A 17,896-nucleotide genomic window follows, 5' to 3' on the forward strand; every position below is an offset into this window, starting at 1 on the left:
TCTTGCTGACTGTTGCTTTTATGGTGGGCGGTGGAGTGATATAATATGACTGATACAGAGTCCCTGACACCTCCATAAAAACATTTCGAACACACAAGTAGCAGAGGAATTAGTGTATTTTATTCAAAGAAATGCATCAGGGGAACATCAGCTTACAGCAGAACTGTGATTTATGTTAGATACAAACAAAAAAACTGCTGCCCAAGTATATATATAAAAAAATTACATCGAATGATCGCTAATATGGTAAAAGCTTCAATCGATCCCCACAGTGTCAGGTTCCACCCCTCCTCGCTTTGGCATGAAGGTGAACAAAATCTGTACAGTGTATGAGCTCCACGCAGCAAAATCCTTTGCAAATATTGCACACGCTCCTTATTCTTTTAACATATACACAAATAGACAACTCGGTCTACCCTTCCTTTTTTGTTGCAATGGCTTTAAATAGTCTAAAACCCTCCTAAAAAGGATAGAGCAATTTCATATTGGCTAACTTACATGAGGCTAAAATTGTAGAAATAAAACAATAAAAGGGTGATGTGTATGCTGCATATACTGCTTGTGTACATAGTGATTTATAAAAGTTCTGTACATAAAAACCCAAATATCAGAATAAACAATGTCAAATCAGGACATACAAATGAAGCATCAAGGAACAGGAACAGCTCCAGTCTTTTTTTGGGATAAATGACATTACATCATGTTGAGGAACCCCCTTTTTACCTCTCTGCAAATGTAAGCACGATACATTGTCGTTGTCTCCAGTTGAGCGACAAGAATTGTTCAATTTGTGCCTGCAGGAGGTCCTCGGTCATCTTGCCTGACTGCTTTCGGGCTCTTCATACAACAGAAGAAGAGCTGGGGATACCCTGGATGGTTGCCCCCGTTGGCGTGCCACTGATGGCATTAAAGATGTGAAGCGAGTCGGGAAGAGCGCTTTTGATGCCGTCTTCCACAGTGTTGATCTGCAAGGCAATGTCAAAATCAATACAAAGTTTAAATATTTACTGGTGGATGTTACACTTGTGCCAGTATTGTATTGTAGTAATTAGAGATGTAATTAGAGATAGTGATCGGACCTGATCACGTCATTTTCAAAGTATCGGAATCGGCAAAAAAATATCGAACATGCCTTTTTTTAATATACAGTATATTTATATATTTTTTAATTAAATCATTTTTTAATTGTATTTAACGTTACAGACATCATGTGTTACACTCTTACAGAGTCTTTAGTTTAAGCTTAAGGTAGGGTTATCAAATTTATCGCGTTAACGGCGAGAATTAATATTTTTTACCTTCATCACGTTACAATATTTAACGCAATTAACGCATGCGCTGCACGACTCACTCACGCATTGTCGCGTTCAATCTATAATGGCGCCAATTTACCCGTACAGTATATAGAGCTAAAAGGCAGCGTAAGATAAATAGAGTGAATTTCGGCAGCCTTTGGAGCCTTTTTTTGAATGGCTAAAGCCTTACACTCCCTTTCCCAAAGATTAGAATAATAATGGGAATCAATCTGGGGAAGAAAGGTAGTAGTTGATCTTTTTCTTAACACCCTATGTTATTCCCAACGCAGAGAAGATATATCAATTGGTACCAAGACGCACAGTCATGGTTGCACTTCCCATCATGCATTTGGGCAGAAGTTAAATGGCTACAGTATCATTTACTGAAAGCTCAACAAATACACTAGATGGCAATATTTAGTCACAATATACAAAGTCACATTTATCCTTTAAGAAGTCTTTCTATCCTTGGATTCCTCTCACAGAAAGAATGTTAATAATGTAAATGCCATCTTGAAGATTTATTGTCATAATAAACAAATGCAGTTCTTATGTACTGTATGTTGAATGTATATATTCGTCCGAGTTTTATTCATTTTTTTCTTAATGCATTGCCAAAATGTATATGATCGGGAAAAATTATCGGGAATGATTGGAATTGAATCGGGAGCACAAAAAAAAAGCAATCGGATCGGGAAATATCGGGATCGGCAGATACTCAAACTAAAACGATCGGGATCGGATCGGGAACAAAAAAACATGATCGGAACAACCCTAGTAGTAATATTGTACACTCATACTCAGGGGCACTGATAAGGGTGGCAATGGGGAAGAATTCTCAAGGCCTATCATTGACAAGTACCCAGAATGGCCTCTAGTTACATTTTAATACTGACAGTAATATTTTGTTTCATGGGGCCCAAAATTCCTGGTGGCGCCCCTGCTCATATTGCTACTCATTGTTTTCTTGCTCTTCTTTGGCACTCATTTTCTTAGTACAGTAAGTTGTAAAAAAATAACTACACATGTTGTTATACAATTAAGAACCAGGTTTTTACATACAATGAAGAAAATAAGAATTTGGACAGCCTGCTATTTGCAAGTTCTCCCACTTAGAAATCATGGAGGAGTCTGAAATTTCCATTGTAGACACATGTCCACTGAGAGAGAGAGAATCTAAAAAGAAAAATCCATAAATCACAATGCATGATTTTTTAACCAATTTATCTATGTGATACAGCTGCAATTGAGTATCTGAACACCTGTCTATCAGCTAAAATTCTGACCCTGAAAGACCTGATAGTCTGCCTATTAAAAGTCCACCTCCGCTCAATGTATTATCCTCAATAAGATGCACTTGTTTGAAGTCGATAGCAGCATAAAGACACCTGTCCACCCCATACAATCAGTAAGACTCAAACTTGTAGCATGGTTAAGACCAAAGAGCTGTCCAAAGACAAACTTGTTCACCCCTACAAGGCTGGAAAGGTCTACGGAGCAATTGCCAAGCAGCTTGGTGAAAAAGGTTCACTGTTGGAGCAATCATTAGAAAATGGAAGAAGCTAAACATGACTGTCAATCTCAATCGGAATGGAGTCCTATGTAAGATATCTCCTCGTGGGGTCTCAATGATCCAAGAAAGGTGTGGAATCAGCCCAGAACTACACGACAGGTGTTGGTCAATGACCTGAAAAAAGCTGGGACCACCATTTCCAACGTTACTAATGGTAATCCACTAAGACGTCATGGTTTGAAATCGTGCATGGCACAGAAGGTTCCCCTGCTTAAACCAGCACATGTCTTAAGTTTGCCTATGACCATTTGGATGATGCAGAGGAGTCATGGGAGCAAGTTTTGTGGTCAGATGAGAGTAAAATAAAACTTTTTGGTCATAATTCCACTAACCATGTTTGGAGGAAAAAGAATGATGAGTACTATCTCAAGAACACCATCCCTACTGTGAAGCATGGGAGTGGTAGCAGGATGCTTTGGGGATGTTTTTCTGCACATGGGACTGGATGACTGCACTGTAATAAGGAGAGAATGACTAGGACAATGTATTGTGAGATTTTGGGGAACAACCTCCTTCCTTCAGTCAGAGCATTGAAGATGGGTCGTGCCTGGGTCTTCCAACATGACAATGATCTGAAGCACACAGGCAGGAAAACCAAGAAGTGGTTCCGTAAGAAGCATAACAAGGTTCTAGCATGGCCTATCTGGTCTCCAGACCGAAACCCAGGGGTAAAAGTGGGCCAGAACGGTCAGGAACGCAGTTCCGGTATAAGATTCAGGGCCAGAACGCAATTCCGGTATACGATTCAGGGCCGGAATGCTGTTCTGGTATAAGATTCAGGGCCGGAATGCTGTTCCGGTACACGGTGCTTTGGACTCAGTTATCCGTTCAATTGGCTGACATAATAACATCAGATCAGCCAAAAGATATTAACTGGTAACACTTCATTTGACAATGGCACCATAAGACTGTCATGAGACCAAATGAACCACCATTAAGCTTTGAACCAATTGGCTGCAAAGCCTTATTGTCACTAAAAGCGCCATTGGCCATCACTGCTTTCTTGGGATAGACAGTCAACCTCTGCTGCCACCTGCTCTCAACACTGTTGTCATCCAACATTCCTCCTAGCATGCATGGCGGCGCTACAGATGTAAATAACAGTCATGTTCTGTGCTAATAATTTCTTCAGTTACTGTTCCAGTTGTTTCATTAATTGCTAGTTATGGTATTTGGTAACATTTTCTTGGATAGTGGTGCCATAATACTGTCATAAGACAGTCATAATTATTACAGTACACTGTCATAAGCATTAATGAATGCTTATAATAGATGTCGGTTGGTGTCATCCAGCAAATTATCTCACTTTTGAATGGACGTAAAAGATCTGAGCTGGACATAAATGGATTTAGTGACATAATATGCCACATGACACATATTGACATCTGTTATAAGCATTCAGTAATGCCCATGATAGTGTCATGTCATAATTATGATGTTCTTATGACAGTCTTATGATGGCTCTGTTAAATAAAGTGTTACCTATTCAAAATGAGGGGGAAAAGTAGCGGCTTATAGTCCGAAAATTAGGGTAATTGCTGTTTTTGTTAACTTTTATTTTACATATCATTGAAAAAATACAATTTTGAATAAAAATCAGTTTTTGTATGTGTTATAGAAATAACTGCTGAACAGTTTTCTTTGCATTTCAGTACAAAACAACAACAACAACAACAACAAAAAGAAAGAAAGAAAAAACAATAAATAAATAACATTTCTGGCTCCGTGTCGACCTTCATGTTGGGGAGTTCTGGCAAGAAATTCTAGCCACTTTCACCCCAACAGAAAACCTTTTGGAGGGAGCTCAAACGTTGTGTTTCACAGCAACAACACAGAAACCTGACTGATGGGTGGGCCAAGATCCCTCCTGCAGTGTGTGCAAACCTGGTGAAAAACTACAGGAAACATTTGACCGCTGTAATTACAAAGAAAGGCTAGGCTGCTGTACCAAAAATTAACATTCGTTTTCTCAGGTGTTCAAATACTTATTTGCAGCTGTATCACGCAGATAAATTGTTAAAAAATCATACATTGTGATTTCTGGATTTTTCTTTTACAATCTCTCTCTCACAGTGGACATGCAGCTGCGATGAAAATTTCAGAGCCCTTCATGATTTCTAAGTGAGAGAACTTGCAAAATAGCAGGGTGTTCCAATACTTATTTTCTTTACTGTATAAAACATTGTATTCTACATTAAAATCTTCTTTTAAATAAATTCATGTGCACAATTGCATTTCTAACCTGCTGTAGTACAGCGACATGGTTTTAAATTGTCCAGAAAATGGATTGTGTTAAATCTCGGAGGCACAACAATCAGCACACTGAACAGATGATACTAACATTTCCCCACATACTTTGTACTTCATTCATATAAACACACAGATGAAGTGTATGTAGAGACTCAGTAGTAATGAATCAGACACACGCATGCGGGTATGTGGACACACACAATAAAAATTATATTGATCCATCTAGCAGTTGTATTCATAGTCAAAGATGGTTGGCGCATGTGATGAGGATCATTGATTTTATTTATTGCAGGGATGTAAAAGATAAGAGTGTTTGTGTGAAGCGATAACTTTGCTATCAAGTCTGAGAGGATGAGCTTTCATGTGAGGTGATTAGTAAACTCATCAGAGTGAATTATAAATATGACTAATGCTGCAACGATTAATCGATTAACTCCAGGAATTCGATTAGAAAAAAACTTCAAATCAAATTTTATTGCTTCGACAACGTGTTGGCGGCGACAAAATTACGCATATTATCTTTGAAGCCTCGTCACGCTGTAATTACGTCACCCGTACCGCTGGTTGGTCTCATTTGAAAGTGCGGAAGTTGAGGTCTACGCCTGATTTTACTTGAAGTCAATCGACCAAGTAAAACAGGAGATAATGTCATTTGAGTTTTATGGTTTTATTACCCTCATAAATAAGCATTAAAACACTGCATGGACGGTATGTTCATGTCAATATTTCCATAATTTCTTGTCCTTTTTCAAAACTGAAAGCACCACGAAACACTACATATCCCAGGAGCCATTGTGAGTCAAGAGGCACGGATGTAATGTGAACATTTTAATAAATTGCCAAGCGCGGCGGCACCATAGGAGAGGGAGGCGAGGTAGCGAGCGATAGCCAGTTGGATTAAGTGAGCGACTTTAAAACGTGCGGAATGAAGCGAAAACTAAATTTAGCGCAAGCTAATGCATTATTTCATCAACACGAGGAAGAGGATGGACCAGATTTATCGCGGTTTGTTGTCCTTCGATCCTCATTTATTATTTTTTAATACTATTTGAGGCTAAACTCAGGTATTTTACAATATTTCATGCAATAAATGCAATTTATTGCTCTTGTGAAATAAAAGTGCAATTCTGCAGTTTGAAAAAAAAAAAAAAAAACTGGATTTTTTTTTTTTGTACTAGCATTTACGTAATGCTCTTTTGTAAGTGCAGTCGTAGGCAGCCTTTGTTTTACATCTCCTAAAATTTATTCTGCGACACATTAAATGTTCCTAATCCGATTACTCAATTGTTCAAATTAATTGATAGGACAATCAATTACTTAAATAATTGATAGCTGCAGTCCTAAATATAACCTGCATAGTTATGAACGTACACAGACGTGACTACATGAAACTACTCACAAAAAGTGACCATAATCAAAATTCATAAGTGAAATGTTCATTTAAAAGTTAATTGAGGGTCAAATTAAATTCACTTGAAAAGGTTCAAGGTTGATGATGACATTTCAAACAAAGCCCAATGAGCCACTTTTTGTGAGTATAGTATCTTACTCAAATGTATGTTAAAGCTGTCAAACACATGCATACATTTATCTGAACCAATCAACAACACTGAAGATTATCATTACCATCCAATCTGCTCATGTCAGCGCCAAGAGAAAACAGAAAACGGTGTTATCAACATGCATGTTAAGGATTACATCTTATTTTGTTGGACGTGTACGTTACAAAAAAAAAAAACCAAAAACATTATACTGACTTGCTCGTGCATGATGATAGACAGCTCTCTGGCCAGGTCTCTGTAGTTGGCCTTCATCTCGTCGTGATACTCCTGCTGGTCCTCTTTGATGAGCCTCTCGTTGATGCCCAAACCGTGGCCGCACGCCTCAACGAAATGCCTGCGTGCAAAGGCGACAGCGTCGGGATGAATTAAACGGATGTAAAGACGAACAGAGTTAACATCTGTCAGGAGAAATCTCACCTGAAGACCTCTTTCAGCAGTTTGACCTTGTTATCAGGATACTTCTTGGCACTGGCGTCGTCCAGAAAAGCACGAGCATACGCCAGCGGGCCGGCGTTCACCTGAGAGCATGGATGAGGTATTTGAGTCTTTGGGTTGGCTGCCATTGACAGCAATAGACATCAATGAGAGCGAATGAGTTAAGCATGTCACAGGGCTCAATTTTAGAGCCCCTGATGGTTTTAAGCTAGCATGTTTGACAATAGTACAGATGTCAAACCAAAGGCCCAGGGGCTGGATCTGGCTCGCTAAATCATGTATATTGACTTCATATTTCATGCGAAAATAAAATTTTAATAAAATTCTGCAGTCTTCAGTAAAGATTGAAAACCACAAAAATCTGAGAATATTCAAAGGTATTCTTTCTTTTTCAACTTTAAAAAGAAATTTAAATTACCGTAATTTTTGGACTATAAGCTGCTACTTTTTCCCCCAATTTTGAATCCTGCGGGTAACAGTCCAGTCTGGCTTATTTGTTGATTTACTTGGGTTAATAGTAGAGCTTTTTTTAAATTTGTTTTGTACATTAGTTCCAAAATTGTTCAAAAATCCTCTCAGGCTAAACCAAACTAATATTTCAGTATCAAGTTAACAGATAGCAGTAAACAAATATACAAAAATAACAGTAAATAAAAAACTCCAGTCCCCATTCTATATCAGCAGCTTTAAACTACTTTCAATTAATTTAATGTTGTGAATCAACCGTTAAAGTTGTTAAAATTGCTCCTGTTATTCCATAATTTCTCTTTTGTCTACTTTCAACATGTAAAAGTTTTAAAACTATTTTAAAGATAGATTCAAGTCAATATTTTACCGATTTAGGAGTATTTTAGATAAAAAGTTAATTAGGTTCGCTTGGAAGGTTCGCAACAACAGCCTTGCAGGGAAGTGTACTGCTTTAAGATGGCGGCCGTTACTAACGCCCGCATCTAGTTTTTTGTAGGTGTGCTGGTAACGATACCGAAGCTATAATGCATCTAGTCCTATATAAATGATATCTACCGTAACATAATGTGGCTTGTAGCAGCTTTTCGGTAGCAGTCAGGTATGTTGTTGTTGTTTTTTTTTTTATCTCGTGGCATGAGTTGAGCTAGAGCCGTGAGTCGAGCATTGGCGTTACCCGAGGGGCCGGGTAATGAGAAGCATGATGTTTATCTACTCTCGCTCCCTCCCTAATTGCGTACCGAAGACCGCGCGGCGCGCTGAGTGTGTCGTACTTCTGCTTTACTTGGCATATTTCAATAATCGGAATTTGGATGTTTGTGAATCGTTCTCGAATCTTCCACGGCCGAATCGCGAATAATCTAAGAATCGGAAATTTTGCACACCTCTAGTTAATAGGTAACACTTTATTTGATGGCGGCATCATAAGACTGCTTATAAGACCGTCATAATTATGAAATGACATTATCACGGTCATTAATGAATGCTTATGACAGATGTTATCAAGTATCATCCGGCAAATTATGTGACTAACTCAATTTATGTCCAGCTCGGATCTTTTACATCAGTTCAAAAGTGAGATCATTTGCCGGTTAACACTAAATAACATCCGTCATAAGCATTCATTAATACCCGTGGCAGTGTCATGTCATAATTATGATGGTCTTATGAGAGTCTTATGGTAGCACTATCAAATAAAGTGTTACCAGATACCATAGCTAGCAATTAATGAAACAACTGGAAAAGTACTTGAAGATACATTTAGCACAGAACATGAATTTTGATTGCTATTTACATCTGTAGAGCTGCAATGCATGCTAGGAGGCATGTTGAATGACAACAGTGTTGACAGCAGGTGGCAGCAGAGGTTGACTTGTCTCCACCAAGGGATCAGTAATGGCCAAATGAAGCTTCTTGAAGCAATGAGGCTTTGCAGCCAATTGGTTCAAAGCTTCATGGTACTTCATTTAGTTTTATGACAGTCTTATGATGCCGCTGTCAAATTAAGTTTTACTGGTTAATATCTTTTTGTGTAAATATCCCATAATACAGTGAGGAGAGTTGCGGCTTATAGTCCAGTGCGTTATCTGTGAACAAATGCTATTTTTGTGTCAAATTTGGTGGGTGGCGGCTTGATGGTCAGGTGCGCCTTATAGTCCGAAAATTACGGTAGTTGTCGATTAGTCGCTACTTGGCGTCCCTAATTGACAGACATTATTGACCCTCCACAGGAAACCATAAATATGATGTGGCCTCAGACAAAGATGAGTATGACATCCCTGGCCTATAGACCCCAATCACGTGACGTCACAACTCCGCCCCCTTGACTGGAGCCGCCATATTGTCCCTCAGCTCATCGTGTTTACATATTACCGCTACGTACATTCCTCCTATTACTGCGTGTTTTTCTGCTTGTCTAAGGAATCACTGCCTAGTAAACAAACCCAAAAACCTTCCTGACAATCGTTAACATTGATTAATCAAAATGGTGAAGGCATGTGTGGCGGTTGGTTGTAGTAACAGACAAGATAAATGGTCCTTTTAGTAGTTGCTGTGTGCCCATTGTTAAATGGGCAAATCTCTAAAGCAGCACGGTTTGTTTATCTCGGTCCTTGATGCGTTTGTGTCGACAGCCGTTAGACAGCGGCGAAAACATCAATATGATGCCAACACGATCGCAGACGTCATCAGACGGAGACTACGAAGCTCGTCTCCACTGTCGCGCAGCAAGAAGGCGAGCGCAACAACAGGTTTTGTGCCGAAAAATAGCCGCCCTGCGTGAAACGTCCCCCCTGACGGGAGCGCCCACGCGGAAACGACTTTCTTGTACCGTGAATAGTATTTTATTCTCCTTGAACTAATAAATGTCATACCTGTGTGATTGTCATTGGGATATGGTCGTGAAAACCTGTAGACTAGTACATTTCTGTTCAAAGATGGTTATGTGGCCTAGTCCACGATTTGTTACTAAAATACAGTACTAATATTTTGTGTAATTTAATTATTTAAAACCGATCTTACAGTCGTAAATCCATTACTGTAACGCGTCCATGAAAACATTTGATGTTTTCACGTCAATAAAGCGTTATGGTTATGGTGTTATTATAAATAAGTGCTCCCGTCAGGGAGGACATTTCACGCGGGGCAGGTATTTTTCGGCACACACCGGCCCGTTGTCGATCAAGTTTCATTTTACAATCGTGACAACGGTGACGTTCAGCTGACCAAATGTCGGTTTAAATTCGGGCCGGAGCCGATTTTGGGTACCCGACTCCTCATCGTGACATAAACTGGAGTATGATTGGAAATTTTGTGGTCTCAGGACGAGCTCTGACGCACAGGATGGGACCGGACGGGAGGAAACATCGGTTTGGGCATCAAATATGGATCTGGCGACTGGATCGACTGAAGCTTTTCCAAATAACGGCTTTTATGCAACTCATCCAATGAGTTTAAAGCGTCTGAAAGCACCGGGGCTTCCATCATTTGCAAGTGAATCCACCTTTAGAAACTACGATCATTGACAATACAGAAACACAATGACGGACAATATGGCGGCAGAATACAGCGATCACGTGATTGTGCGACGTTGGTGATTAGGGTCTATTGCATTGAATGAGATAATGATATAAATGGCACTTCTAAACCAATTCACCTGATTATTTACTTGTCCTATATTTTTAGGCTGTCAATTTGTGTCAAATGTATTCAATACTCTCTGACTTCTTGATATCCTGACCTGGACGCTGATGCTTCCCTGCAGTTTGAGCTGCAGCCGAATCATGTCCACCTCACTGGAGGAGCACAGCTGATTAATCTCAGCCACCTTCTTGCTCATCTCATCAATGGCCACCTCGATGGGGCTGAGGTCGTTGTGCTGCTGGTACATGACGGCGATACGTTTCTTCACGTAGGGGAAACGGTGCGTGGCTAGAGGGGAGAGAACATGAGACTTGTGAACCGCTGTCTCTCGTGAGGACACAAAGTAACAGTGACTGAAGATAAGAATCTGCGCTTGAACTTTTGGATTTGTTGCATCATAAAGCAATATACACGCGCAATTGCAGCTTGGGAAAAGTCCTTGGAGAAACAAGCTGACATGATCAGGATCTAATCTAGATCTTTCACGCATGTGTGAAAAACATGTGACGACTGCTTATTGTCACGAAGGAGGTGAGCAACGCCTATAATGACAAGACTATAAAAAAATAAATAAAAAAACGATTGTGAATTTGTGACACACCTCTGGATAATAAATGGAGGCGTGAGAGACGTCACTTACTTGTTAGAATAGTCCTGCGTTTGCACTGCTCCTCCACCCCGCCTTGCTTTTTTCCCGACACGGTAAAAGGCATCTCGAAAACAAATCTGCGGATATTGTGGCTTTTTTCAAAATCAGTCTTCCTGTCTGCCAGTTCCTTGTCCTCCAAGTAAGGCGTCACATGCGTCACTTGGATATATGCAAACTTAGAATCTAAGTCTTTGGGGTTGATCTGTTGAAGAAACAACAATAGTACTTAGGCTATTAAAATGCTGAAAGACTGATGGATGTTTAGGTAGGCTGGGTGCATTATTAATTTCAACAAAATGTCCTTACTGATTGCATGACAGTTAGGGTTGGGCATCGAGCATCGATGGGATCTGGGACTAACACTCCGGTTCCCCCAGATCTGTTCGATTTTTTAAAATTTCAATTCCAAGTTTCAATGCTCTGACTGCCAACTGGAAAAAATAGCTGCCGTATACCGCGATGAAGAAGCCACATGAAGTGTGTGTTTGTGCATTGCCACTTGATTTCAATCGTAGTCACTGTGGCGGCGCGCAAAAGTTTGGCTCAATTTCCCAAAGAAAAATGACCAGTCAGCTCAGTGCAACATTTGAAACACAGCTAGATCATGCAAAGGTGGCTGCACGACCAATATGATTAAAAACATCTCCGGCTTCATGGAATACGTATTTGACGCGTTGCGTCGGACATCTAACCAGTCAGAACCAGGTAATAAAACAATAAATTACGTCTGTCTTCTGCTGCCCCCCCACCAGACCCTGGATTTAGGGGTAGATGATGGATAGATTGAATAGTACGACAATAAATCGTATTACGTTGGGCAAATGTAGCTATATAAGCAGCTACGCACTTTACGTAGCGCGTTGCCGCCTCCGCTAAAATCAACAGTATTAAAAGATAATCAAATTATAATCAATAGAAGAATTTTTAGTAATGCTTCGTCGCAGCTCACAGCTGAGGTACATGTATGTAAAGTGTGTAGCAGATCCCAGCTATGGTACATGTATGTAAAATGCGTAGCGGCTCACAGCTACCTTACCCCTACGCAATATTTGTTACTTTCTCTTAGCAATAGTACCACTGATCTCGTAATCCTTTTAAAAAATATTTTATTTGAGCCTAATAATCTGTCGTATCAATGTGCATCATTATGTAGTTATTTTTTTTTTTCACTTGCTTCACTAGTGATACATGACATTTATTTATCTACTCTGCTGTGAACGCCAGCCACCAGCTGTTATGCGTTCAAGCTTCATCTGCACCCAGCGAATGTGTGTTCTCCACTGCAGGAGACACTACCTGTCCAGAACGCTCACGCTTACTGCTTGAGAAGGCAGATATGATCATTTTCCTCAACAAAAATGGTTTCTGATTTTATACTGTACATGCTGCTCATCTGGACTGGGTTTTACAAGTTGTTTTTTTGTTTGTTTGATATTCTGCACCAGGTTAGTCCATTAGTGGGAGCTCAATAACATGTAAAAATGCCTGCAGCATAAGACACTCTAAAACATAGGCAAAAGAATTAGGGCTGTCAAAATTATCGCGTTAAGGGGCGGTAATTATTTTTTTTAATTAATCACATTAAAATATTTGACGCAATTAACGCACATGCCCCGCTCAAGCAGATTAAAATGACAGCACAGTGGAATGTCCACTTGTTACTTGTGTTTTTTGGAGTTTTGTCGCCCTCTGCTGGCACTTGGGTGTGACTGATTTTATGGGCTTCAGCACCCATGAGCATTGTGTAATTATTGACATTAACAATGGCGGGCTACTAGTTTATTTTTTGATTGAAAATTTTACAAATTTTATGAAAACGAAAACATTAAGAGGGGTTTTAATATAAAATGTCTATAACTTGTACTAACATTTATCTTTTAAGAACTACAAGTCTTTCTATCCATGGATCGCTTTAACAGAATGTTAATAATGTTAATGCCATCTTGTTGATTTGTTATAATAAACAAATACAGTACTTATGAACCGTATTTTGAACGTATAAATCCATCTTGCGTCTTATCTTTCCATTCCAACAATAATTTACAGAAAAATATGGCATATTTTATAGATGGTTTGAACTGCGATTAATTACAATTAATTAATTTTTCAGCTGTAATTAACTCGATTAAAAATTTTAAATGTTTGACAGCCCTAAAAAGAATATGTGTAAATGTTTTCTCTATCAGCTTTTGAAAAATAAACATCTTCGTGAAAAGAAATTCCATCATATTCAAGTACAAAGACTGATATTTACATACAAGTTAAAAATAGTCCTGTGAGAAATTCATTGTTAATTGAAAGTTCATATAATTTAAAAATAGTGGTTACGTTAAGATATTAAAATAAACCATGCACTTTTTTTGACCTGCCTATTAAAAGAATCGGAATCGTTTGGAACCGTAATCGAAACGTGGAACTGGAACCGTTTGAATTCAAGCGATGCCCAACCCTAATGACAGTACATGACAAACCAAAACTATTATATTTTTAAAAACAAACAAATACCTTGCCCGAGTCCTGAATCATTTTTACGTTCTCTTGGCCGAACTTATCTGAGTACAACTTCAGGAGCCTCTGCGATATCTCAGACAACGGTGTGAATTTGGGTTCTTTGTAGATATATTCTTTCCCATCTTCATCCTCGAAGAAGCCCTAGGATAATAAAAGAAAAAAAACTTGCTAAAATGATATATACACACACAATTCATTTAAAGTAACAATGAGGCAATGGATTGGAACTGAATCAACCCATTCATCAACCCACAACCTATTATCAAAGCACACCAAGCTAACAAGAACAATCAATGGTCAATGTATTAGGTACACCTGCACAATTACAAGAGACCCCAACGAGCTGATGCTAATGTAGTGGCCAGTAGAGTTGCCAACTTCCTGGAAAAAAATAAATAATAAGGGACACCTAATTAGCATAGCCGGCCGGCCCGATAACCGTCACCCTATAATTGTTTTTTTGGATGTGAAAAGGGATTTTTTATATTATAATATTATAATAATTTTACTCAAAACTGAATTAATTAGGTATATATTCGAGTGATATAAGCACATGAAAAACAATAATTATCAGAAATTTATTGTTGATACAAAAAATACTACAATAAAATTAACATTGGGCAGGGGGGCCAGGCCCTCCCTGGTGGCCGAAAAGTGTCATTGCTTTTAGTTTTCTGGTAAAATATTGTCTATAAAAGTTGTAAAGTATTAAAACAAAAATGAATGAAATGAACAAAAAAAGATATTTTTAAAACCAAAACCACCTGAGGACCGAAGAGGCGTACGTAACTTTTTCAAACCTCAGCTTTCAAAAGTGACAACAACTACTGAGCAAGAACCAAGGATTGAAAATGTGGACCATAAAAACGCCAGAGAGCACCGCCAAAATGGTGAGCGGAGTTTCAATTTGCCCCACTTATAGACACTAATTGTACAACAGAGCCCCCACCAGTGTCTTGCTAATGTAGTTACCCCTGTCAAAAACTGTATCCCCTGTCCGCGGGAGCGCACACACATACATTGGTTATGAGTCATGTCGACTTAAACAATTAAAGCCAGAAAAGAACTACAGTTATATATTTTGGACGTCGACGTTTATGAAATTGGAAAAACTCCATACAGGATTTGAATAACAGAAATAACAGTTATAGGTCATCCTACGAGTAAAACAGTAAAACATTGCCTTTTTTACGTTCAGTACGTATGTTACATTACACGGCAGAAGTTTTATTTTATTTTTTTTTTGACGAATGGGCCATGTTTTAAAACCTCGTAGATAACTACATCACCAAAACAGGGAAATCAAACAAATCAGTGCAGCGCAGTGGCTCCGCCCAGGGTATACAATTTTTGACGGGGGTAACTACATTGGCACAACACCGGTGGGAGAACCATATTCAATCGACGATCTTGGCTAAAAGTATAGCTGTCCTATTCAGCCTGATTTAGAATTCCCCTCAAGAATGATGGATCAAAAAGTTATTGCTAACACTGCGTTTCGGCGTCATAAACATGTTGTGCCCCCCCAGACCCAAAAGTCAAACTCCGCCTATGGTCAAAGCGCGTCCCTTCTAAGCCTAATACTGGATACGTACTTTTGTTTCTGAATACGGGACAATTCCGTTTTTCAAGGGATGGTTGGCAACTCTAGTGGTCAGTGAGTCCAACTCTACTGATTGCGAACATCACTTTAAAGAGACAACGCAGTGAACACAAAAGGAAGACAGCATGAGCTCACTGTCACTGTCATAAATATATCGCAAACAACAGAGGTTATGGTGAATCCTGCAATTTACTGTATCTTTCAGACTATAAGTTACACCAACTAAAAAAGGCACAAAGAGGAAACAACATATATAAGCCCCACTGGAGTATAAATTGCATTTTTTTGTATAGAAATATATTACATCAGAGACTAAGAACAAACATTTTAGCACCCATCCGAAACAATAAAATGGTAAACAGACTAAACAGAGGTCCGTTAACATAATACATTTAGGATTATTTAGATAACTTCACAAGTTGTTTATCAAACTCTCCATCTCATTCTAAATCGCCAGCAAATTCATTTTCATTTCAAGTTTTCATATTCACACTGTAAAAAAAAATAAAACATCCTATTAGTCATGCTAATGTAAGATTTTAAGTAAATATAACTCAAATTATTCACTTAAATAACTTTTTATTTTAAGTATTCGAAGCTAATATTTGAACTATAATGTTTGTCGACAATACTTAACTTTTTAAATTTCTATATAATATTTTGTCGACAATACTTAACTTTTTTAATTTCTAATTTGTGTGAACTTTTAAGTGAAATTTTAAGTTGGGAGGAGCTAGCATTAGCGTCACTACTGATGCTTTTAAAAGAGTTTGCTGGCACTAGTACAGTCCGCCAAGTGCTTTAACTGCTGCTGTGGTGGTGGCCATACTTCAATTACTGCTTGGATTAAGTTATTACACATGTACGTTAATGTCCAATTTACTTATAATTTCAAGTAGAGACTACTTAATGTAAATCCAATTTACTTAAAATTTGAGTTCAAATGTGTCACGTCATGGGGGAGTTGTGTCACGTCATTTCCTGTTTTATTTTGAAGGCTTCACCCTCCTTGTGTCTATACACTTGCCCTTCCTCTTGTCACCTAATCACCTATTGTTTCCATCTGTTGTCCATTACCTCTTGTGTATAAATAGTCTGCATCTCCCCTGTCTGGTGCCAAATTGTCTTACTACCCATGTTAGTCACGTCGGCCTGGTTTCACAGCAATCATAGTTGTCAAGATTTTACTTTTGATCATAGTTATCTTGGCTTTTTCCTCCAGTTGGAGCGTTTTAGGTTTGTAATTTTCCTCCTTTTGGAGTGCTTTTTGTTTGAGTTTTTGATCGAGACTGTCCTGACTCATTCCTCCGTTTGGAGCGCTTTTTGTTGGTATTTTCCCTCATCCCCGCACGCTAGCGGAAGAACCTCTGTTTTCTCAATAAAATTTTTTGCCTGAAACTCTGCAGCTGAGCCCGCCTCGTCATCTCGGCCTGACAAAATGACTTAACTGAAGTCCTGTTTACATAGAATTTTGAGTTTTAGGTGATAACTTTCATTTTTCATCAAAACTTGAAAATGTAAGTTAAAAGGTTTGACAGACTGACGTATTGCCAAAAAAAAAAAAAAAAAAAAAAAAAAAGTTTGATCGGACGGTATTACTTTTGAACAACTCCACCAAGTCTAGAAGTAAAGGGCTTCAACCTCACTTAAATATATAAAACACAGGCCCAGCAAACGTGACTTATAGTCCGAAAAATGCAGTAATTTATTTTTCTGTGGTAATAGAGACTACACGATGGTGGCACTGCATTGACTGTTTAAAAAATGCAAGGACAGAATACACCCTATAACCACACTTCGGTCCTACAACGCTAACTATGACACTTATTTACCTCAGCCTCAGAATCGGTAAACTGGTAATGCTATAACAGTATAGAGGGGAGTAAAAACATGATTATATACAGTATTGTTAAGATTATACATATTATTAAATGATTACTGTTTGAATGTCAGGCTGACGTAAACACTCCCAGAAACTCTTGATTGGTATTACAAATGACATGAAATGAAACGTTGACGTCGCCATGCAAGAAAAGCAGAAGCTGTAATGATTTTAAACAGCTGACTTAGGCAGGAAACAGTTCGATATAAGCGCAATGGAGAATAGCACCCGCACCACCACACAAAGGCAGCTTGGAGACACTTGCAAAGTTCAACTGTACAACTTACCGCTGCCTTAAAAGTGGGCAAAAAAGCAGAAAATTCTGTTAGAATTGGTTAAATAAGAAAAACAACCCTAATAAAACATGTTCGGTAAAACAATTTCAAGAAAATAGCCCTGAGATTTTCACTCACCTGGCCAAAGAAGGCTACTCTGAAGTAGGTGCCCAGTAGTCTCTTTCCTGTGTGCATCACTTCCGTCACTTTACTGTACGCCCGATGCAACGTGTCGTACAAATGGGCTAGTTTCTG

The 17,896-nt window shown here is 38.7% G+C and overlaps 1 protein-coding gene across 10 annotated transcripts in view; it reads right to left on the minus strand.

The window, feature by feature from the left end:
• Positions 1 to 124: 124 nt before the first annotated feature.
• Positions 125 to 17,896, minus strand: part of LOC130927062 (dedicator of cytokinesis protein 9-like) — a 190,816-nt gene continuing 173,044 nt past the window's right edge. For 4 of the 10 annotated variants that reach the window (XM_057852575.1, XM_057852573.1, XM_057852570.1 and 1 more), the window contains 7 exons: positions 17,780 to 17,893; positions 13,876 to 14,022; positions 11,362 to 11,572; positions 10,819 to 11,009; positions 7,098 to 7,198; positions 6,876 to 7,014; positions 126 to 965 (listed from right to left, as the gene is read on the minus strand). In XM_057852575.1, coding sequence (XP_057708558.1) covers positions 840 to 965; positions 6,876 to 7,014; positions 7,098 to 7,198; positions 10,819 to 11,009; positions 11,362 to 11,572; positions 13,876 to 14,022; positions 17,780 to 17,893 — 1,029 coding nt within the window. In that variant the 3' untranslated portion in view covers positions 126 to 839. Of the gene's footprint in view, positions 966 to 6,875; positions 7,015 to 7,097; positions 7,199 to 10,818; positions 11,010 to 11,361; positions 11,573 to 13,875; positions 14,023 to 17,316; positions 17,347 to 17,779; positions 17,894 to 17,896 lie in introns of all 10 variants that reach the window. The other 6 variants (XM_057852572.1, XM_057852568.1, XM_057852577.1 and 3 more) reach the window with 3 other exon arrangements.

The sequence above is a fragment of the Corythoichthys intestinalis genome, chromosome 12 (genome assembly GCF_030265065.1).
Source record: "Corythoichthys intestinalis isolate RoL2023-P3 chromosome 12, ASM3026506v1, whole genome shotgun sequence".
In the NCBI taxonomy this organism is placed as follows: Eukaryota; Metazoa; Chordata; class Actinopteri; order Syngnathiformes; family Syngnathidae; genus Corythoichthys; species Corythoichthys intestinalis.